Here is a 22,462-nt window from a genome sequence, read left to right on the forward strand (position 1 = left end):
AACCTTGCTTGTCACTTTACATCACAGACATAGATCAATGACCAAAGATAAATCGCTTGTATTAACTAAAAAGAGCAATTAAGTGAAACTGTACAATTTCCCAAGTCACACCTGATGGTTGATGCACAGGGGTTGGGATCTCTGATACAGTGTATGTGAAGACAACTCCAGCTTAGTTCAGATCGGCACTCGACTTTCACTGGCTGCAATGCTTCGCCATTGAGGGCCAATCTAATAATCCAGATCTGGATTAGTTCTACTGTCCCAGCTGGTCTGCAGCCAGGAATAGAGATGGGATTAGCCCAGCCGGGTGAGGTCTGGAAGAGCAAGATAAGTACTGTTCTCATTTTCAGAGTCAAACATGAAAGGCAAAAAAAGAAAGAAAAGAAAACGAGAAGTTAAATGACTTCCACTGGGTTTAATCGGTTCACTGTGCGAACACACACACACACACACACACACACGCGCACACACACACACACACACACACAATCTGCTGTAACGTAACCTCTAACAACGCAAGACAAGGGCATGATGAGGGAGGGACATTCCGTTCCACGGATGGACAGGACAGCCAGCAAGGACAACTGTCAGTAGGAAATCTTCATGTTTCTGAAGCTTGAGTTGTCTCTAAAACAGAACAGATTGTGAAATTCATTTAAGAGTACGATATAAACGACTCTAGCGTCAAACTCAAATCATACATGGGGAAAAACTTAAAGCACACTATAGGTTGCGGGTTAATAACCAAAAATAACTTCAAATATGCTGCTCTACAAAAAAAAAAAAACCTGACACAAAAAAATGGAAGTTAGTGTTTCCGTGTGAAATTTTCACTTTTTTAGAACCATCTCAGAGGTGGTTCTGCAGCGCCAGTCGTCACTGTCATCTGATTGGCTGACATCGACGCAGCAAGCAACACCGTGGCACATGCCCGTTTTCTTATTTTGCGCAAGCGAGGCAAGAGGCGCCCGCCGGTCTTCGCCAAAGTCATAAAAATACAATATATACAATAAATATAATGTTTTACAAAAACGCTGACCTATATTTACAATTTAAAAGGTACTTGTGGATGGATTTGTAATGATTGTGGTTTAAAAAAAAATCACCAGCGCACACCGCCCGCCTGGTCGTGTGTTCCCATTCACTTGAATGAGAGCTCGAGTCGCAGTTAAATGAATGAGGCTGAGCTCCCCATTCGGAAATAGCGTCGCGAGCCGGTCGTGAAATCAAGATCTCAATATTTCATCCAAGGTGGTCCATATGAAATTGTAAATATGGTTCAATATTAAGGCATTCATACCTGAGGCTGTCATTGTGGGTCTTGTACTCCATGATGGTGCTGGCAGGAAGGTTGAGAACCCGTCTCAAAGTGTCTCTGATTCTGGATGTTGTGGTTTGATCGCTGGACGTCCTGTTCCATATTGAAAGGAAGTCCTCCTGACACACACAAAAGTTTCATTTCACGTATGACAGTTACTTAGACGGGCACTTCTGTAGGCTGTGTATTAACCAGAGACCAGAGATCAGGTCCTGATCTGGAACAGGTATTCTTCCAGTCTACTTTGTTTAATCTGGGGTCAAAATGCCGGTAATTTTATCGACTGTCAATAATAACAGATTTTATCTAAAATGGCAGTGGTGGCCAACCAATACTGATGTTGAAAAACATATCATGGCACACCACCAAAAGAAAAATGTCACAATATATAATAGTCTCATTTGAGTCACAGATTTACTGTGTGTGAAATTGTGGCTAACTTTAGCTAAGTAAGTCAAAGTACCACTGATTCTATAAAACATGAACTCCACTTGTTTTCACTTGTTGCTTGCGTCACATTGACCAAAGGCAAAAATTGTTGATCGCTGTAGAAGCAGATGTTTTCAAATGCCTTATGTTTGATTAAACACAAAGATAAACCGTTTTCTTTCACAGGGGACTACATAAATCTAAGAAATGTTAATGTTGTGAAGATAAAACTTAATAGTTTAAACGAGGTTACTAACCGATTAACTGTAAAGTAATTGTGGATTCATTTGATAATCAATTAGTTGTTGCAATAACATTCAAGATTCCCATTCATTTTGAACATTCTGTTCCGTTAATTCCAAAGGAATGTTTCCAACTTTTGTTTGTTTATGTTTCCAAATTGCAGGAATTTGCAACTCTTATTGCATCTGCGTAAACTACTGTTGTTGGCAGAATCACAATCGTATTCTCATACCTGGAAGCGTATCGATACGACGGCGCCGCAAATTTCCTCCCCCACCATGAATTGTTCCCCCACCATGGCGAGAATGATGTTCTCCCAGAATCGGCTTGCTAGCCCTTTACGAAGCCGGATGATCCACTTGCCCCCGCTGCGGTTGCAATCGTCCTGAAAGGAGGACAAAGACGACACTGTGCTTCATGACCGACAGCCTGCGAGCTGACTATCCGAATTTTTACCATCCGGAAAGTATGTGTGACGTCATGGTCTCCTTACCTCCCACATAGGTTTGATGCCCTCCTTAAACAGGTGGAAGTCGCTGGGTCCACTAAGATCTCCTGGACGCACTAGATGACTGTAGAACTTCCAGAACTGCTCCACCTGGACATACAAAATGTTTGAACACTCGCAATCCAGAGAAGTGAGTATGTTTGCGTGTGTGCGCACCGATGCCACAGTGCCAATTCGTCGGATGTTTTGTTCGTAATTCTGCGTGCTCGCAGGACGACTCTGCGTTCTTCGGCTGTACCAGAATGTGTAGTTGTACTGGAGAGGATGTTCTCCCGCGGCTGGACTCACCATCTGTACACAGACACGTGACAAACAGACACAGATAGACGGACGACAGGTATGACGCAGCAGTGACATCACCTTGGTGCAACTGTTGTTGTTGGCGACTTTGCTGTTCTCATGACGACATCTGGTCTCTTCCACATCTGCACTTTGGCTGCAAATGCAAATGCAGAATGTAACTCACTGTTATATGGACGTCATTTGCCTCAGTTCTCTCTAACCCTTTCACAACCTAAAGGTTTGCATTAATAGAATTTCAATAATTTGTCTATAAAATGACAATTCACGTTTAAAAACCAATAATAGCAAGAATAGGGGAAAAGAACGTTTTAGAACATTGGATTGACAGTATTTTTTGTATTATTTTGTATAAGGAAGTTTTTTTTTAATGCACGGATATTTACGGAGATATTGCATCAATTATGAAACATTACTATTGTTATTACAATCTTTGTTTCGTTTGTGTAGGGTTCAACAGCACAATTTTATTTCGGGTCTACAAGAATAAAACGTGTTTTTTATATTAAGTCTTTCCTTTAAGAGTACTACTATAAAACCTATAAGGTTAATGTTGTTTTTGCTTTTACATGTCCTGTCAAGGTCCGTGTAGTCTAAAACTATTCAACTGTCAGTTTTCAGTATGCTAACAGCAGCCAACTTTTCAGGTGCTTTTCTTCGTCTATTTCTCAATTTCGTTTGTCTCACCACTCCAGCGGCTCCATTGCTTTTCTGACGGCTCCTCTGCAACGCCTCGGAGTTTAGCTACGTCCTTTTCTGTCGCTTTTAAAACTTTAATTTTCACTCGTGATTCATCCCTCCTTCACAGATCGCTACCTGTACTGGTCGAAGAATGCGCATGCGCAATGACAGCGGAACACGACGAGGCTCGTAAAAACTACGCGAGATTTCATCGCAATGAAGAAACCCACAGATTAATCCACAATATCGATAAACAAGACGACTATAACACGTAAGCAGTTCAATAAATAGTTGAGGTGGGACAGAATAAGGGTGAAAAGGCGTTCAAATAAGACAAAAGAAGGGACAAAATCGTAGTGTTTTTAATCACGTGGTTACGTTGAACGAGACAACCCAAGTCACATGACATCATACAACATCTTGATTGGCTGCACACGAACTAAAGTGATTGGAAGAGAAAAGACGCGTGAGGAAAATACACAAGAAATCCATAAAACAAACCGTTAATCTATTTGTGAAGTAAGAAACTAATTACAGTACTTAATTGAATAGGAAAAATACCACTGTGGCACCGGAGTGATTGGCTGCCAACTAGTCCAATATTAGACCTGCAGTTTGTGCTTTTGTTACAACCTGTTCATTTTTAAAAGAAAAAAACCCACAATCTTATGAGAATTAAGTCGCATTTGTTCAGTAAATGTTGTATTCTTTATTCATAATAATTTTTTTTTTTTATAAATTCCTATTTTTTCAAGACATGTTATGTAAATCAAAATTTGAAGGAGGTCCGGTGCAACTTTACCTACTTAGTATTAAACCTTTTACTGTAGAAGACAAGCTTATTCTACTCAATAAATAAATAAATTAATAAATATAAATAACTGGGATTTTATTCTTTCACGTCAAATTTACTTGATAAATAATCTGATCAGAGCTCTTACTTGGCCCAAAGCTAAGGTAGCAAGGCATAATTGGCTTGTTTGTTTTATTGGCGCATCTTTCCTCATATGTAGGTATGCACTTACATTAAAAATGATATGAAATATTTTATTGCAAATCCTTCTGCGAACTTTCAAGTTACGGCTTGTGCACTGAGCGTGAGAACCCCAGTTTGAAAACCACCGAAATAAATGACAGAAATTCAAGCCAAAGTTCCAGCCAAGATATGGTGACAGTGAGTGTGCAAAATAAATAAATACATAAATAAATATATAAATAAATAAAGGGCTTGAATGAGGTTAGGTAAGGTAGACTGAGATTCTGGTGGACTGACTGACGTCAAACTGCGCGGGGCCTGTGATTGGTCAGCGAGTTAGCGTGTGAAGTGGGGCAAAACTGGGAGTGGTCATAGTCATGATTGCAGTGCGTTGACGTTCGCGACCTTGCGCGCCTGTGCTGTGCGTCTACTTGTTGTCGATCCGTAGCTTGAAGGACACGCGGCCGGCGAATTTGTCCCGCTCACTGCCGGCGGCGAGCGTGTTGGAAGTGATTTTGCACTCGACGTCGATGTCGGTGTTGAGAGAGGCGTTCAGGAACTTGACGGCCACCAGTGGCTGAGTGTAGTTCACCTGACACACACAAAGCACAGCATGAACATCGACTTCTAACATTGGGGACGTAGCTGACTTGATCCACCTCTTAATGACAACACAATTATACTAACCATCAACGCTATATAAAATCGCAACATAACAGTATGCAAAAGCAGTTCAAAAATGAACATTTATTTAATATGACAAGAACGTAATGGTGGAATGACGTGTAGATTTGTGTCACCTGAGCTTTCTTGCCGTAATAAGGGTAATACATGAGGTTGAAGGTTCCATTTGGAGGATAATAAGCCAGAGGTCCCATCTTATCGCTGTCCTCCCTCTGCACATACACACACATGCACACATGATGAATGCCATTTGATTGGTTAAATGGAAAAATAACAATTTGTAAATCCTCCGTTAAACATTTTAGGTGTTTCTGAGAGTGTTGTCGTGCCTAAAAGCTGCTTCTTCTCTATGAGCGAGCGTTCCATTCAAGAACAGATTTCTAACGAAAGGCTACATGACGCGTTCGAGTGAGCACGGCGAGGTTCTACTCGTCTTACCAACTCATCTTCTCCCACTTTGTGCAACTGAGGAAGAGAGGAGGGAGACACGCCGTGTACACAAAGAGACCGACAGACAGATGGGCAGACAGACAGATGGGCAGACAGACAGGCCTACTTTGGCTGCACAGGTGACAAAAGGAGACTGGCCATCCTTTCCTGGAAACATTCCGATCACCTGCAGGCAGACAGACAGGACCTTGTCATTTTCAGCACCAAAATAAACCACCCCGCCGACAAAAGGGCGAGCTAGGCTGTCTCTCATTTGCATAAGACACTGCAAAAACTGAGCTTCAACAAAAATAAGTCAATTAAATAAGGAATACTACTCAATTTAAATTAAACTATCTGCCTGTAGAACAGAGAAATTTGACTAACCCACTCATAACGAGTTATACAATTTCAAAAGCAAGTTATTATAAATAAATATATTTTTAAGAAAAATTAAATGCTTTTATGTAGGTCCACTCCTACGTGGGTCTATCTTTTTTTATTTTATTTTTTTAAAACAAATTATTAACCAAACCAAAGAGTAGAAAATAGTTTTCTGTTTTTAATGCTACAAGGTTAAAGAATTTACAAAATATGCTTTTATTTCAATTTCCAAAAATACGGGTTTCAGAGATGTAAGGATTCTTCTACCTATCAACCACAATACTGTATGTGTACACTAACAGAGGAAGCCCTAGAGTGCCCCCTGGTGGCTTGCTTGTGTTTTGCAGATAAAGAAATGACAGGCAAACAACAGACAACTAGGTTTCACCATACCCGGTTGAGTTTGATCAGCACACAGGGCTGCCCTCGGCTGTAACCATAGAAACGATCGGGAAACCCTGAGCATTCTTCCAACATTGATCGATTGAACTGACAGGAGCGTTTGGGATTATTCCTAACCTGTAGACAGACAGACAGACAGGTGAGACGGCTACAGGCAGCTGGGTGAGAGACAGACGGACTTACCTCTCCACTGTCCTCCTGGATGAAGTACTGATCTGCAGGGCAGTCGTCGTTCATCTGAACCTGTTGGGTGTCGTCGTACGCTGCGGACAGACGGAAAAAGTATTCGCATGCAGTGGCGATTTTTGGCATGTGCATCACGTGGAGCCGTATAAGGTGTCATTGCTAGTGCCTGGCCACTTAACTGACTTGAGTCATATACAATAGGATCATTAGGCATTATGAATTAAGAGGCTTCTTACGGGTCAAAAACGAGTCGAGATTCTGCACGAAGCCTTCCCAGCTATTTGTCTCAGACAAGGAGTAGGTGAGCTCCAGCTGATTGCCCCTGGGACGAATCATCATCCCTGTAGGACGGCGATGACATAAATTCAGCCAATCACAGGCTGACTTTTATGAACCAATCACAATTCCCTCCCCTCCGCTACCTGGGGTGGTGAGGCGGTCCTGCCAAGTGGGTTTGTAGTCGTCCAGCGTCAGCAGCATGATGTACATGGTGAGAGTAAACATCCCGGCCAAGAACAGGTAGAAGACCAGGTAGAAAAGCAGGATCAGACCTAGGGATGGGGTGGGCGACACTCATTATTTGGGTCCAGGGGTGCTGTCTCCCCTCCCCCGTCATGCTCTCAATATCCATAATCCTCTTGTGTTGTTAAGCCCCGCCTCCCGCCGATGACCCAATTCAGAATGAATGGAGGGGGAGGGTTCCACCAGTGTTTTTTTTCCCACTTATTGACACTTTTGAGCCAGCAACAGACCGAGTCCTAAAATCCTCTTATCACAGAAATCCAACGTCGAATGACCTCCTGTACTTTCCCGCCCCTGCACCTTCTCTAGCCTTTCACTCCAGGACCACCGAAGTAATCGGGAAAGGGTCTTCAAAAGGAGCCCCGTGGGCGCCCACGTGGCTCCAGACTCGCAGGTCTCGTGCAGACTTAAAGTCGTTAAAAGTGTTGCTGTCTGCGGAAGATTAACGTGTTTGGACTAACAGGATTGTCGCGATCCTTGCGCTGATCTCACATGACAAAACTGGACCGGGTCCAGGTCCGACAAGTAAAAGGCTTTTATTTCCACTTTCATTACCTGCATTCTAATAATAGAATTCAGTAAACCAAGACCCACCGGTAATAGGTGAAAATTCACGGTATAGACATCAAAAACGTATCCATATGCAACATTTTTAACACATATATATTCAAGGGAAACACTTTGTAAACAGATTTGAACTTGCAAAATGACAACCATGAAATGTATAGAAATTAAACACTGTAAATATTTTTGTGTCTGTGTTAGGTGTTGTACACTACGTGCCTTTAAGAGGCGGGACCTGGTGGGATGGCACTTGAGTGTCTGATTGTGAGCTTTATGATAGGTAAATATTAAATTACAATTACAATCAATTGAATTTAAGTTCCTTTCTATTAAAAAAGCCATGAGCATCTATTTAAGAGTACGCATAGCTGTTATGTGACAGAACCACTTCAAGAGAGCTGGTCCTCGGCGGTATGGAAAATGTTTCAACAGATTACAATCCACTCAACTGCGTCCAGGCAAATAATCCTGATTAAAGCACACACACAGATTTTCCTCCTCCGTTAGATGCATTTGTTCATCTGTGTGTGTGTGTGTGTGTGTGTGTGTGTGTGTGTCCTTCAGCTTCCATCAAGGCCAAAACGCCACTGCATTGGTGCATGCTGGGATGTATGACATCATCACGGGGGTTATGCAAAGAGTGGATGTCCTTATGTTTGTGTGCGCGCGCGTGTGTGTGTGTTTTTGTATGTTGCAAAAGACAAGGTAACACGTGAGCCACCAGGGGGCACCTTCCACATCGTCGGACATACACGCACACACACACACAAACACACGCGCACACAAATAATCTACATAGAGCATCCAGAACCACAGATTCAGGTTCAGGTAACAGATGAAAAAAAAACGAAAAAAAAAAGACAAACTTTCGCCAAACACGTCAAAAATATATGCATAAAATGCAATTTACTAGTCAAGCATCACTTTTTGTTTGTTGGCACGCATCTAGTTTGCGCGTGCGCGTACTCACCCCAGCTGGCCGCGGTTCGACCCAGCAGCTCGTGCGTGCGCGGGTTCCAGAAGAGCTCCCGCCACTCGCCCGAACCCTTGCGGTCCTCCGGCTTGGCAGCGGACATGATGAGGACGGTGATGAAGAGGAGGAGATGGAGGATGAAGGCCTGGCGAAAGGACAGACGAGAGTCGAACGACGATGAAGATGGCGATGGCGAGGAAGGAGACGGACCGAGAACGACAGTGGAAGGGACGAGATGACGTCACTTGCAGCGCACCTCCCCGCCTGACGTCACACACGACGCTCTCTGCGCGTGCGCCCAATGCTACGTCACGCACGTGTTTAACGCGGGAGGAGGGGGGTGTCAGAAAACGCACTTCAATGACACAATATATATATGTATGTATATATATTTTTTTGTGTTTGTTTGTTTCTCTTTATTTTTCCTTTCGGACATGTTATTACAACAGACCTCACAAACATCATTTACAACATCCAAAAAGAAAAAGGGCTGACGGGTAGAAAACGTGGCTTAAGGTAGACTGAAGAAAGCTTTGAAATGTAAAGGTAGGATGATAATTCAAATGTTGAGCATGTGAATAGTGAAAGGTAGCGATGGAAATCAAAAACAGATTGCTTTTGAGAAACAGTTCACTGTAATTCAATTCTTAGGATTTATTTTTTTTGCTTACCTGAAGATTCCACTCCTCGATTCTTCTTATATAGCCAGCACTTTCGAGGCTCGTTCGCTGGCAAGGTCGCTTATGGCTAATAGGGAAGGAATAATTGGTATACATGGCAACATAAACCCCAGTACAAATAACATTTATTCTTCAGTAAAATTAGTTTGAAATTATGTTTAAGTGTGTGTACTCCCAAATTTTCACTATTCATGTCAGTTGTTGGTTCCAGTAGCAGAAAAAATGACAGGAGTAGTCTTCATGACCATGTAACCAGGACAATGTTGGGTTAAGGGTCTTTAGAAGTGGAACCCAAGCTCAACAAGCCAGGAATAGAGTCAATAGCCGATATGTCCAGAATGTGGATTAGTTGTTCCGGAATCTGCCTCCTGTAGGAGGTTTCTGGCCAGTGGCCTGTTGATGTGGTAGTTCTGGCTCAGACAATCCTCTGTCCATGTGGTTCCCGACAACATGTCCATGTGAGGCCCAGATGTTCTTCCAAGCTCAAAAGGACTGATGGTAGAGTCCCTGTCCACCAACTGTCCTGGGGCAAGAGCTGTCCCAATTCTGAAGTGGGTGTCACCGAGTGTGTAAGTGTCCCTGTTCAGGCTCGTCTGCAGTCCTTGGTTCTGCTGGTCTATGTGGTAAAGGTGCTTTTTGTGAAACTGAATGTGGTCTGGGTTGTCCATTTGACCCTGGAACTGAGGTTTATTTTTAATGTGGTCCTGGTCTTGTCTGTCCACTTGGCCCTGGCATTTGTGTTTGACAGGATTAAGAGTTTGTTCCACCGAATCCAGTTGTGAAGGGCGCTGTTGTTTCTTTGTGCTTTGGGTGAGGTCTTTGGGCTGTCGGTTCACATGACTCTGCTGTTGCTTCTTTGGGTTTTGGACCAGATCTTGTTGACCCTGGTTCTCCAGAAGCTCCATCTGATTATGGAACTGCTGCTTCTTTTGGCTCTGGATCTGGTTATGAACCTGGTTTTTGATGTCTTTCCAGTGCCGTCCCTTGAGGACAGGCTCCAGGGCCAGACATTTCTCACAGACCTCCTTGCCTGGCACAGTCTGCCCCACAACATAGATTCTCAGTTGTCTACAGATGGCCTCTTTTTCTGCAGACGACCATGGACGACGATGGACCTTCTTTGGCGCGGAGCGGACTAACAGAGAGAATGTTGATGAGACAAAGATAAAAACAGACCTATGAGAAGACATTAGGCTAACGGCAATTTAAAGCACCTACCTGTCAGAGGAAGTTGCAGTGTAGACGCCATCGTTGTGCTTGAGCTCTTCGACAGGACTACAAACATGCATTACATACATTACCCTTCCTGACAACTTTTCACTTTTACTCTCCACATTTGAAAACATATCTGTGCTTGCTATTTTCATAGTCTGTACTTTTCTTTGAGGCAAAGGAGTAGAACCTACGAAAGCGTATTGCATTCACTTGGGGAAAAAAAACCTCTTGTTTTTTTTTGTGGAGCTTTGTTTTTTTGAGTATTTTTCTGAAAATTTTTGACTATTTTAACTAAATATTTTTAAAACGGGCTGAAAAAAATATTTTAAAAACAGGGGGGAAAATATTTAAAAAAACAGAAAAAAAAAACAATTCAAAAAACAGAAAAAAATGATTCCGAAAAACAGAGCTGTGTTCTGTTTTTCTGAGTATTATTATTATTTTTTTTACCTCTGAACTCCAAGTGACTTGTTGCAGACTCGCTTATAGCGGAAACGGACACTTTCCTGCATACCTCCATATGCAATAAGATGGTCATGTTTACTTACTGGCTCTCAATAAAGGAATGAATGTGCATACTGTATTGTGGGAAAACTGAGGGAAAACTCCTTTAAAAAAATATTCAGAAAAACTGAAAAATAATTTAATTTTTTTTTAAAAAAACAGGGAAAAATTACTCCCAAACAGAAAAAACATTATTCAGAAAAACAGAAAAAATAATAATTTAAAAACTGAAAAAAAAAACTACAAAAAAAAAAAAAACTGGGAAAAAATATTCAATAAAACTGAAAAAAAAAACTACAAAAAAAAAAACTGGGAAAAAATATTCAATAAAACTGAAAAAAAAAAACTCAAAAAAACAAAGCTCCCTCCAAAAATTAGTCAGAAAAACAGGACTTTTTCTCCCCCATGTAAATGCAATACGCTTACACCAGCTCTGTTTTTCGGAATAATTTTCCCTCCTGTTTTTTTGAATATTTTTTTTCAAATAACATTTTTCAGCCTGTTTTTCGGAATATTTTTTGACTGAAAAAAATCAGTAAAACAGAAAAGAATATTCAGAAAAACAGAACATTAAAATAAAATACTCAAAAAAAAAACAAAGCTAAAAAAAATTGTCGTTAGTAGTTTTTTTTTCTTTCTGCAAGTGAATGTAATACAATTCCATAAGAATCAGTATTTCTACCAGAGTAATTTTTTATGCAAGTGATGTGTCTGTGCTTCTACAGTATTTAAGTACAGTGCTTTTGCCAATTTTTGGCTGTCAGTGTTGGCATCAGGATCAAACAAATTTGTGTTCATGGACAGGACTTACTCAGTTGTCGATGGTCAGAGTTCTCATCACCAAGGCCTTCATCTTGGGACTTTTTTCCACCTATTGATTGGGCCGATTGCTCCCCGAGGTTTTCCTCCTCTGCTGCTGACACATCACAATTTTAAAAACTGTAATTTGCTGGCGAGCAAGAAGATCTGGATTTGGTCAGCAACCACAACATTTCAAGGCGCTACCTGGCTTTGTGGTCGGCAGCCTCAGGTTGTCCCAGTCCCTCCCCAGGAGGTGATAAAAGTCGTTGGTCCTGGCTGCAGTCTCCCCATCGCCATTTTCAAGGCTCTCCTCTATGGCAATCTCACACACAGCCTTCAGCATGTTCTTCACGGACAGTGGGAGACTGCTCGACCGATGATCGGATGCTTTCCTGGCAGCAGCCAGTGACAGGCTGAGGCATCCTGGAGCCAAGAGGTCCTGGAGGTTCTGAATGCTGGGGTCCATAGATTTAGCAGCCAGGAGGAACTTGCCAAGTTTCCTCAGCTTCTGACTTACGTAGTCATACTTCTTTTGGCTTTTGTCTTGGTTCCCCATCAGTGTGTTCCCATACTTACAGATCAACCAATCCGATTTCACCTGGAGGGAAGAGGAGACTGGTTGACACAGAGAGCACAACAGGGGGCTGATGGGTAAAGAGATGTGAGCTGACCTGGTGTGAAATGTGGTCCTGGTTCATGCGGTGTAGAATTTTGCTGCAGCTCTCAGAGGCTCCACTGGAAATGGGCAGTAGGCGGGACGCAGCGACCTGGACCCTGAAACGCTTCTTGGGAGGTTGCGGCTCACAAGCCCCGAGCTGGTCAGATCTTGACGTCTCATCTGAAAGATGGTGAGTTGCGTCTTCTGGCGAATCATCGCTGCAGTTGCTCATTGGGTCAGAGGAAGAAGCATTTGATGGGTCAGCTGTAGGGTGACTTGAATCTGTGGAGGGGTCGCAGGCCATTTTCCTACGACAAGAGGCCTGGTGCTTCCAGAGGTCAGCACGCACGAAGAAGCCAAGGCAGCGTGGGCACGGAAGGTAATTCATGGCATCTACTTCCTGAGAAGGCCGTCGGCAAGGGACAATCTCGCCGCTGCCCTGTGTGATCACCTGATAGATAGAACTATCAACACGCTGCGAGAAGTATACATGCAAAAGTGAGACAGAACTGAAAATTCGCAAATTGCAGTTTGCTACTTACACACCTTACAGATTATTCTGAATTCACTGCAAGAAACAAATGCAATCCGTAGAGTTTTTTTTATTTTCAATCGCCATCTGTGTAATTTTATTTAAGTCAACATCAAAATCTTTGAGAAGGTGAAATTAGATTCACATTCCTTAAATTTATAATTTTAGCCTCATCCTGATATTTAACCCAAAAGCACACTATTTTTGTGAGTAGTACTGTGGTACCTGCACACTAGGGCTGCACAATATATCGAAAAAATATCAATATCGCAATATTGGCCCATGTAATATGCATATCGCAAATACATGCACTAAGTTTCAAATGGAATTTTATGATTTTATCTGAATACATTGAGTTTGCTTATTTTGCTGCATGAAAACATTTAATTATTTGATAGATAATAAAAATGTCATTTCATTAAGTACATGTTAAACATTGCAATATTGATATCGCTATATTCAGCAACTATATCACATGGTTTTCCAATATCGTGCAGCTCTACTGCACACACATTTTTTGTGTGATAACTTTTTATTATTGGAAGACATTTATCAAATGGCATCAAGTTCATCAACAGCAATGCACACGTATTTTTTGGTGTTAAAGATATTAATCATTATAAACATTGTGCTGCTGCTTCAACAAACCTCGATATTGTGCTGGTAGTTGCCTCTGCAGCGCAACTGTTCCAGCAGCAGGTGACGCTCCTTGGAGCCTGCAGGAAGTACGCTGGCTGCCAAAACTTCCTCTTCATCACTATGTTTCCTAAGCAGGTGGCGACCAATCTTCACTTGCGGCAGACAACAGAACACGCAGTAATGTTTCTTATCCCACTGCCGCTTTCCGCCACTTGTGTTCTTCACCGTCACACCCGGCTTCACCTCTTGGACCAGTCTCTTGCCCTTCTGAAGTCGTCTCTTTTCCTTCAGACTGCAGCGCTTCATTTTCTGGCCTCGCCTACCCGCAGAAGCAGCTCGTTGACGGGGATCAGGACCATCTGGCTTTGGGATTTCTTTACTGGGACAGACGTTGCAGTCAGCCATGGCAATCTTGGCGTTGTGCTCAGCTGTCGCCATGGAAACAAAGGTAATTCTAATCAGAGGGTAGCCACTTCAAATATACAGTACAGTAAAAAGTTCAAAATGAGATCAAGTCGAAAGTTGGGATGCTTTCTCTCTGGTTCCGTTGTCAAGTTTCTTTTTTTGCGTAATTGTGTTGCCAAATGATGACATTACTCTTGTATCCACGCGCCACACTCAGTGGAAAACAAAATAAGAGAAAGAAGGAAACAAAAAGCAATGATTAATATTAAATTTCCCAAAGCAATGCCCATTGTTACATGAGACAGCAATCGTTCAACAATGGAGGCAAAAACTACAACATCGATAGCTGGTGAAACAAAATCCGAGCTTAATGTTGTTTACGTGAGAAGACTATAAAGTAGCTTTGGAACATTAAAAAGCTATGTGATTTAAAGACACTGAATGAATGTTGGTTTAAAAAAAAAAAAAAAAAAAAAAGCAAACACGAACCAGTAACAGCAAACTCGTTCCGCCCTTGCCTTCCTTCTTCCTCGCCGTCATACTACCTCGCTCGCCACCTGGTGTTCAGGATATGAACTACGAGTGAAACGTCACTTTTGTTTACCAACTTATATTTCAAATTTTTATTATACCATTTAATTACAGTACACGACATATATTCAACCGGTGGATAATAAACGGGGGGAAAAAGAAGAAGGCTGAATGAACAACAACAACAGATAAATACAGCGTTAGTCTAAAAATGTCTGTGATTGGCCAGAGCCGGTACCGCCCACGAACACTGCACATGCGCGCCCTCGGGAGCGAGAAGGCGTGTTTACAAAGTTTGGCTGTGTGAAAAGTTTCTGCAAGAATATCCGCCGGACTTTCGACGAGTTTGAGGCTGCGAGACTCCCCCAGAGGTCATCCCCATGATGGTCCGCTTTGCCCCACTCAACGTCCCGCTGAGGCGAAGATTGCAGACAGCCGCCGTGCTGCAGTGGATCTTCTCCTTCCTGGGTTTAGGTAAAGGGAACTTACTATAATGTATTCTCGCGAGATTTCTTCAACGATGCGCTAATCAATATGTATTGGAAGAATATCAATATGAGTGAATAAAGGAAGGCTTAAAACGCATTAAACATACACTAGTATATGAAAGAACACTGACTATGCAAATGTCTTTATATTCCCATAGTAACATGATGTTTTGAATTCATTTTTATTGTAGCTGAGCAAGAAAACAATGATCAATAATGATGATACTGGTCTGGACATGTCTTCCTACCATCCTACACATCTGTCCCTCAGCCCAGTGCTGTCTGGCCGCCTTCATCCTCCTGTCTCTCTCCTCCTGGTGGATTGTGGCGCTGCTCTATGCCGGCTGGTTATGGCTGGACTGGGACACACCCATTTGTGGAGGTCGCAGGTGCCAGTGGATCCGGCGCTGGAGCGTGTGGGAACATTTCCGCGACTACTTTCCTATAAAGGTGTTTTCAGTTGCATGACGAAGCCACGAGTATGTCACACGACGTGCACTTGACGAGTCTCGTCTATCTTCAGCTGGTGAAAACGGTCGACCTGGACCCTGACAAAAACTACATATTTGGCTTCCATCCACATGGTCAGACGCACGCCTGTTTTGTCCACCTGTCTGTCTGTCTCGCCCGTCTCAATCGCCCCGTGTCGTTCACCAGGCGTGCTGGTCACCGGGGCGTTCTGTAACTTCTGCACTGAGTCCACGGGTTTCTCCAGTCTCTTTCCTGGTCTCAAGTCTCATCTACTGATGCTGCCCTTCTGGTTCCGAGTGCCATTTTTCAGAGATTACATCATGTGTGTCGGTAAACACCTGTTTGCCTCAAAGAGATGCTGAGACCCGAAGATGTTTAGAGAATTGTATGTTGTACGGATCCAAATTGTAGGGACACAAGTCTCGTGGGGACATTTAGTGACATCAAGGGACTTGTTGGGATGTTAAGAAACTAACAATGAGCACAATGTGGCACCCGCGTGTCTCTCAGGTCTGGTATCAAGCTCCAAGTCCAGCCTTTCCTATCTGATGAGCCGTCCTCAAGGAGGAAACGTCGCCGTCATTGCAGTGGGCGCAGCTCGAGAGGCGCTGGATGCTCGCCCAGGAGCTTTGACACTACAGGTTAGAACATGTCATTTAAAATTTGTCATTTGTGTCATTGAAAATTTGTAGGTTCATGGAGAGACTTGTCGGAATGCGTAGACATGACATGGCTCATGAAGAAACCGGTAGAATCTTGTAGTGACACGTCTTTTAGGGAATTTAGAGACTTGTGGGAACTTGTAGGCAATGTAGGGCTTGAAATAACTTGTAGGAACTTGTAGGTTCATGGAGAGACTTGTTGGGATGTTTGGAAGGTGTAGAGACATGACATGAGACACATGAAGAGACCTGTAGAAACTTGTAGTGACACGTCTTTTAAAGAGACTTGTGGGAACTTGTAGGGATGTGACTTGGAGGAAAATTAAGAGACTTGTAGGAACTTGTAAGGACATGACAAGAAACTCCGAGGGATTAGACTTGTAGGGACATTAAGACTTGTAGAGACTTTTAGGAAATCGAAGACGTGGGGACATTGAACTAAAATGTGTGTTTGTCTGTGTTAATAATGTGTATTCTTCTTACAGTTACGACAAAGGAAGGGCTTCATCAAACTGGCACTTAGACACGGGTGTGTGACTTAAACATGATGGTCGGGAGGAGGTGGAGGCTAGCAAAGCACATCAACATGCTTGCGTCTTGTGCCCATATGTGTGTGCGCAGTGCTCAACTGGTACCCGTCTTCTCATTCGGAGAAAATGAGCTGTTTGAGCAGATTCAGAACCCAACCGGCTCTCGTCTTAGGACAGTGCAGGTCAGTTTAGTTGACATAGTAATAACACGAGTTGAATGCGTGAGTGCTATTGCACTGAAAGAGGTGAATACAACTTTAGGATATGACTTGTATAGACATGAAGAGTTTGTAGGAACTTGTAAGAACACGAGTCTGCACAGTAAATTCTGTAGAGTAAATTTGACTAGAGTACATTTCACTCTTTGACTAAATAGACTCAGTTTTAGAGTAGGCTAATATTTACAATTTTAAACTTGGAAGAGAGTAAAATAAAAAATTGAAAAAGTTAATTAATGTAAGTCACTCAAGAGTGGAGGAACAAACTCACAACCTTCAGCTTGGGAGACTGCCACTAGTACCAACTGAGCTATGCCCATCTAGCCTGGCAAGCCACACCCACTTTCTTGAAAAAAAGTGGTTCTGGACAGGCATCCATAGACAGCAATTCGACTCCATCTCCGTAAAAAAAAAAAGAAGACTTTAACGAGTCGCTTTTCTGACGTCACGTCCTCTCTTCGCTCATTGGTTCATTCCACTGTCTGTTAGCTCAGGTTTGCCCCGCCTCAGAAATGCGACTGATAGGGCGGTTGGCCAGACTCACTCTCCGGCAAAGCCGTGAGTGAGTCTGGATTTCTAGGCTAATGCCCATCCTACTGTTTAATTATCTCCAAGAGGAGACCAAAAACAGTGTTTTTGGTTTCTTGGAGGTTACGAAGATTCCAGCTAATATACTAACACTCAGCAGGAGATGCGTGGCTCAGGGAGTAGATCAGCAGTCTCCCAAGCTGAAGGTCGTGAGTTTGTTCCTCAACCTTTGAGTAACTTTTATTTATAAAATGTTTTCAATTCTTTATTTTACTCTCTTCCAAGTGTAAAATTGACATGTAGGGACATTAAGACATTTGTAGACCTGTATGATCTTGACTAGTTGTAAGGACATGACAAGACATGAAAAGAACCGACAGGTAGGGATATGAAGTCTCTTGTTCTGTGACAGGACCGGCTGCAAAGTATTATGGGAATATCACTGCCTTTGATCAATGGCAGAGGAGTCTTCCAGTACAGCTTTGGGCTGATGCCGCACAGAAAAGCCATACTCACAGTTGGTACGATCCATCCAGACATGCCAACTCTGTGTCTGTTTCTCCACGCCACTCAGCAGTGTGTCTATTTGCAGTCGGGAAGCCAATCCAGGTCGCAACCATTGCGAGTCCGAGCAGCGAGGATATCGACACTCTTCATAAAGTTTACCTGGAGCATCTGAGCGAGCTGTTCGAGCGGCACAAACACGAATGTGGTCTGCAGGAGCACCAACATCTGACCTTCACCTGACCTTATTGCACTTGTTCTCTCTCTCTGTCCAATAAAAATCATAGGAACAAATGCATGATTGACATAATATGAATCAAAAAAAAATTGGCAGGCACAATATTCTTTAATCTGGCCCACCAAGCATTTACATGACCAAATGTCCTGTAATACAGCACTGCTTTTGTCACATTAATCTAGCCGTTTTTCCTCCTAAAAAGTATATTTTTGTCATTAAATAGTTGTTTATTTATTGTAAATAAAGTATATATTAGTAATTATTTACTTATGAATAAATAATATGATCAAATAAAATAATGCAATTTAAAAATGATTTATTTTCTTAAATAGTTATTCTAAATCATTTTAAGAATAAGAGGGAAAATGTGCAAAATGATTTTAATATGTATTTTTTGCACTTTGAATTCATTGAGTAATTGTTCAATTATTACATTAATAGTTAGCAAAATAAACTTTTTTTTTTAAACATTTGAACATGTTACGCTACAAATTACCTGGCACATCGAGGGGAAAAAAATGTGACTTGAGCACAAAAGTTTGTACAACCATCCGAATCAAACAAATACATTAACATTGAATATGAACAAATAAAAGTATATAACTTCCGCTAAATGTTCACAACCCTAACATAATAATAAACCTGATTTCTCCAGTGTCGTAAAACACGCATGTGCATTGAGCTGGTATGTCCTTCCGACTGATGGGAAGAAGAAGAAAAAAAGAAAGAAAGAATAGCTCCATTGTGATGTCATCGCAAGACGGAGGAGGAGCTGTTTACACCGACTGTTCTACTCGAGTCCCGTGACGTCACGCGTACCGAAAAATGCCACTTAACTGCATTGTTGCGAAAGTGAACGAGGACAAATCAATTGTAACTCGTCGTGCAAGAGCTCGGAATTATTTTATTCTTGCTTTTTTTCGCCCTTCGCAAGAGAATCCTCTTGACGCACGCGCAGTAACGTAGGCGGTAGCTGATAGGACGAGCGAAGAAGAGAAGTGGAGGAGAGAAACAGGAAGTTTGACAAGTTCCAAAGACGCAAAAAAGCAGGTGAGGCAATACTTATTAGAGAAAATATTAAGTGCTGGCAGACATTACACAACATTACCATTGTGCAGGAAGAGTCTGCTCTAAAATAGACTGTGCTTAGATTAAAAAATAAGGATTTACTTCATCCTCATACAATTCCCAGTATTAGTGCACTATGAAGTGGAAAATGCTCCTCCCTCTGTGTAAATATTTTGACATGTTATTTGAGTTGTAGTTGGAAGTTGGAAGGATCTGGTAAAACTAGCAGTTCCGCAGTCTTTGCATGTCCTCATTTGGTTTACACCAGGGACCTATCACAGCTAATTTAAGAGAAAGAGGCGCGGCACATTGGATTGGTCGCAGCCAATCACAGGGCCAAAATGGACAAACAGCCATCCAGAAATGTTCTCTTGTGCTTGACCTCATTAGGGATACAGGTGAGCTGAAGCCTATCCCAGATTTCTAGGTGTCTGTCTGAGCGAGAGGTAAGCTACAACCTGGGCTGGTCGCCGACCAATCACAGGGCACATACAAACAGCCATCCATTAATATGTTATAATTCCTGTCCTTATTTGGGAACATTTCCACCGCAATTAAAAAAAAAAACTGGTGTATTTCATTGTTGGAAAACAAGAAATTTCTCTTGAACATAGTCTAACCACATTCGTCAATTTTGCTTAGGTCATCCATTCGTTCATTTTCAAGGCCTATTTGTGTGTGTGTGTGTGTGTTTTCAGGGAGTGTATGCTTGGTGATGACTTGTGAAAAAAAGCGCAGTGGCTTCCAGATCACCAGCGTGACGTCAGACTTCAGTCAAACCTGGGCCGGCCAATCAGCTCCCGGCGTGATCCTGACAGTCGTCCAATCGTCGGCTGCCTCTCATAGTCCCCGGGGCAGCTCCTCCCAGCCCACGACACCCTCCCTGAAAAGGAAACACATATCCCATGATGCCATAGGACAGAGTGCAGGTGCCTCCTCCAGGTTCCGACTGGTTCGCTTGGCCGGAGGCAGCACGGGCGGGCGAGGACATGGCGACACGTATGGGCGTGGCCGCTGGATGTGCACGGAGTTTACAGAAGGGCCGGGGCTGAAGCGGGTAATGGACAGCATGAGACACGCCCAATCACTGGAGTCTCTGGAGTCAATTAGAGGAGCAGTCCATTTACAGCGCCCAATCAGAGATGGGGAAACAGTGGGACGACTAGTGCCTTCTCCACCCCCTCCGTTACGCTTGGTCTCTAATACCGGGGGACAGGTATGACCACGAATCACCAATAGAGACATGAAGCAACTTAGCAGGACTTGTAGGGACATGAAGAGACAAAGTGGGACAACATTTGAAGACACTTGTAAGGACAAGACTTGAAGGAATCTTAAGAGACTTGTAAGGACATGGCTTGTAGGGGTCTGGGGTGACTTAGAAGGACATGACTTGTAGGGCATGAAGAGATTTGTAAGGACATGAGACTTTAAGACACATAGCGACTTCTAGGGACAAGACATTTAGAGACGTGAAGAGATTTGTAGAAACACAAAGACGTTTAACGTGTACGACTTACACACGGACATCAAGATCAAATATTTGCTAGGGGTTGTAAAGCTAAAAGAGACTTTTCTGGACTTGCAGAGACATGAGATCTGAAGGGACATGCAGGGGTTTGTTGGAACTTGAGGGGACATGAAAGTTGAAAACATTTTTCGGGACATGAAAAGACTTCTAGGGACTTTTAGAGACATAAAGGGACATGTAAGAGGAATATAGTGGGGTTGATGATTTAGAAACAGAATAGTAAACTTCCAGACGACATGATCATCATAACAAAATATTTCCATTTTTTCTCTGTCAGTCCATCCTCAGGCTGTCTCGCTCTCAGCCAAACTCTCCCCCTCCCTCTCTGACCCTCATTCCCACCCGGGCGGCATTCGACCTGGACCATAGCGCTGCCTTCAGGCTGCCGTCAGACATCAGGTAGTTTTGTGTGGGTTTGGAGACAACACAACAGGAGGGGACTCTTTGTGACCAAATGTGTTTTTGTTTGTCGGCAGTGTGGTTGCCATTGACAACAAGATCGAACAGGCCATGGTGAGTTGACGTCTTACATCATGCACTTTTACAACTTTTATGGGGTGTTCACCCCACGATATTGTGGTTCACCTCCCTGCAATATTGGAAGACTTTGACGGACACGAAGAGCCTTTTCTGGACTTGAAGACACTTAGGGACTGAGAACGCGTGTCAGAACTTGTTGGGACATGACTTTAAGAGACATGACACTTTTATTGATTGTAGAGGCTTGTCTGAACTTGTAGGGACATGAAGACACTTGTCAGAACTTGTCGAGCCTAGGGACTTTAAGGGACATGAAAACTCTTTTAGGGACCGTGGAGTAGATTGATCCGAGTACTCGTGATGTCCCAACTGAAGTTTACCCTCTATCCACACTCAGGACCTGGCGAAGAGTCACCTGATGCTGGCCGTACGGGAAGAAGTGGAGCTTCTGAGGGAGCAAATCAAGGAGCTGCAAGAGAGGAACCAGCAGCTGGAGGCCGAGAACCGCATCCTGCGTGCGCACGCACACTCGGACCCAAGGCCTCCCTCGCCTGCTGCCGCACCAACAAGCCAACGGGACAACAGTCTGACGCAAGGCGGAGTCTGAGCACCTTTGACGTTTTTGTCAAATAAACTTCAGTCCATTTTCTATAGTGCTTGTAAATTTCCACTTCAAATTGCAAAACAGTGACTACCAGCATTGAAAAAACAACCTCCATTATCCACCTCTTGACACATGGACTAATACATGAATAAATTTTTTGTAGGCCATCTAACCACCTATCCATTTTATATCGTGGCAATGGCACACCTTGGACTGGTTGCAAGCCAATTGCAGCCGAGATTTTAAGACCAAATTTCAGAACTGTGCGGCAGAGACGTGCTAACCGCTACTTCACTGTGCCACCCATCAAACAATCATAGGGAGTTGACGTGATGGTTGATCGCTTTGCGTGTCTCCGTGTGATTGATACAGTAGGGGATCAGTGCCGGATGTAGTGATCTTAAAATAAATTGCCTATGCAAAAGAACATAGTTGTTTTTTAAACAACACAGAGTGAACAAACGACTGCTTCTCAAAGGTTCTAATTTAGGACGTGTGCTTTTTATAACCACCGACATCAAGAAAACACCCAAAAATATGCATCATGATTTTCTTAACACATTCTGTTAATCC

At 42.8% G+C, this 22,462-nt stretch overlaps 5 protein-coding genes across 11 annotated transcripts; 2 read left to right on the plus strand and 3 right to left on the minus strand.

Annotated features, from left to right (window-relative positions):
- Positions 1 to 398: 398 nt before the first annotated feature.
- eif4e2rs1 (eukaryotic translation initiation factor 4E family member 2 related sequence 1) lies at positions 399 to 3,772 on the minus strand. The gene is made up of 7 exons (XM_077543777.1): positions 3,489 to 3,772; positions 2,862 to 2,937; positions 2,658 to 2,792; positions 2,487 to 2,591; positions 2,226 to 2,378; positions 1,304 to 1,440; positions 399 to 630 (listed from the first exon to the last, which is right to left on the minus strand). Exons 1-7 carry the CDS (start codon positions 3,503 to 3,505, stop codon positions 591 to 593), a joined length of 663 nt encoding a protein of 220 aa, XP_077399903.1. The 5' UTR covers positions 3,506 to 3,772; the 3' UTR covers positions 399 to 590.
- A 56-nt stretch (positions 3,773 to 3,828) lies between these two features.
- atp1b2a (ATPase Na+/K+ transporting subunit beta 2a) lies at positions 3,829 to 8,871 on the minus strand. Of its 2 annotated transcripts, XM_077543773.1 has the most exons (9): positions 8,600 to 8,871; positions 6,966 to 7,094; positions 6,780 to 6,884; positions 6,541 to 6,620; positions 6,349 to 6,474; positions 5,699 to 5,758; positions 5,581 to 5,607; positions 5,259 to 5,354; positions 3,829 to 5,050 (listed from the first exon to the last, which is right to left on the minus strand). In XM_077543773.1, the coding sequence occupies exons 1-9, from the start codon at positions 8,703 to 8,705 to the stop codon at positions 4,886 to 4,888; spliced, it is 894 nt and encodes a 297-aa protein (XP_077399899.1). In that variant the 5' UTR covers positions 8,706 to 8,871; the 3' UTR covers positions 3,829 to 4,885. The 2 variants fall into 2 exon arrangements, with proteins under 2 accessions (XP_077399899.1, XP_077399900.1); XM_077543774.1 differs by lacking the exon at positions 5,581 to 5,607 and having other exon boundaries at positions 8,600 to 8,867.
- A 104-nt stretch (positions 8,872 to 8,975) lies between these two features.
- LOC144034751 (uncharacterized) lies at positions 8,976 to 14,649 on the minus strand. Of its 3 annotated transcripts, XM_077543769.1 has the most exons (7): positions 14,526 to 14,649; positions 13,641 to 14,059; positions 12,474 to 12,911; positions 12,007 to 12,400; positions 11,813 to 11,917; positions 10,501 to 10,557; positions 8,976 to 10,417 (listed from the first exon to the last, which is right to left on the minus strand). In XM_077543769.1, exons 2-7 carry the CDS (start codon positions 14,034 to 14,036, stop codon positions 9,600 to 9,602), a joined length of 2,208 nt encoding a protein of 735 aa, XP_077399895.1. In that variant the 5' UTR covers positions 14,037 to 14,059; positions 14,526 to 14,649; the 3' UTR covers positions 8,976 to 9,599. The 3 variants fall into 3 exon arrangements, with proteins under 3 accessions (XP_077399895.1, XP_077399894.1, XP_077399893.1); XM_077543768.1 differs by lacking the exon at positions 14,526 to 14,649 and having other exon boundaries at positions 11,813 to 11,914; positions 13,641 to 14,496; XM_077543767.1 differs by lacking the exon at positions 14,526 to 14,649 and having other exon boundaries at positions 13,641 to 14,496.
- Positions 13,932 to 18,262, plus strand: mogat3a (monoacylglycerol O-acyltransferase 3a). Of its 3 annotated transcripts, XM_077543770.1 has the most exons (10): positions 13,932 to 14,079; positions 14,797 to 15,041; positions 15,327 to 15,505; positions 15,579 to 15,639; positions 15,713 to 15,856; positions 16,037 to 16,167; positions 16,674 to 16,717; positions 16,810 to 16,900; positions 17,877 to 17,985; positions 18,057 to 18,262. In XM_077543770.1, exons 2-10 carry the CDS (start codon positions 14,948 to 14,950, stop codon positions 18,209 to 18,211), a joined length of 1,008 nt encoding a protein of 335 aa, XP_077399896.1. In that variant the 5' UTR covers positions 13,932 to 14,079; positions 14,797 to 14,947; the 3' UTR covers positions 18,212 to 18,262. The 3 variants fall into 3 exon arrangements, with proteins under 3 accessions (XP_077399896.1, XP_077399898.1, XP_077399897.1); XM_077543772.1 differs by lacking the exon at positions 15,713 to 15,856; XM_077543771.1 differs by lacking the exon at positions 13,932 to 14,079 and having other exon boundaries at positions 14,681 to 15,041.
- A 705-nt stretch (positions 18,263 to 18,967) lies between these two features.
- On the plus strand, positions 18,968 to 22,460 carry tsc22d4 (TSC22 domain family member 4). 2 transcript variants are annotated; one of them, XM_077543776.1, is made up of 6 exons: positions 18,968 to 19,256; positions 19,665 to 19,720; positions 19,973 to 20,490; positions 21,083 to 21,204; positions 21,282 to 21,318; positions 21,683 to 22,460. In XM_077543776.1, the coding sequence occupies exons 3-6, from the start codon at positions 19,990 to 19,992 to the stop codon at positions 21,890 to 21,892; spliced, it is 870 nt and encodes a 289-aa protein (XP_077399902.1). In that variant the 5' UTR covers positions 18,968 to 19,256; positions 19,665 to 19,720; positions 19,973 to 19,989; the 3' UTR covers positions 21,893 to 22,460. The 2 variants fall into 2 exon arrangements, with proteins under 2 accessions (XP_077399902.1, XP_077399901.1); XM_077543775.1 differs by lacking the exon at positions 19,665 to 19,720 and having other exon boundaries at positions 21,683 to 22,454.
- The last annotated feature ends 2 nt before the right edge of the window (positions 22,461 to 22,462 follow it).

Source organism: Vanacampus margaritifer, chromosome 15 (genome assembly GCF_051991255.1).
Source record: "Vanacampus margaritifer isolate UIUO_Vmar chromosome 15, RoL_Vmar_1.0, whole genome shotgun sequence".
NCBI lineage: Eukaryota > Metazoa > Chordata > Actinopteri > Syngnathiformes > Syngnathidae > Vanacampus > Vanacampus margaritifer.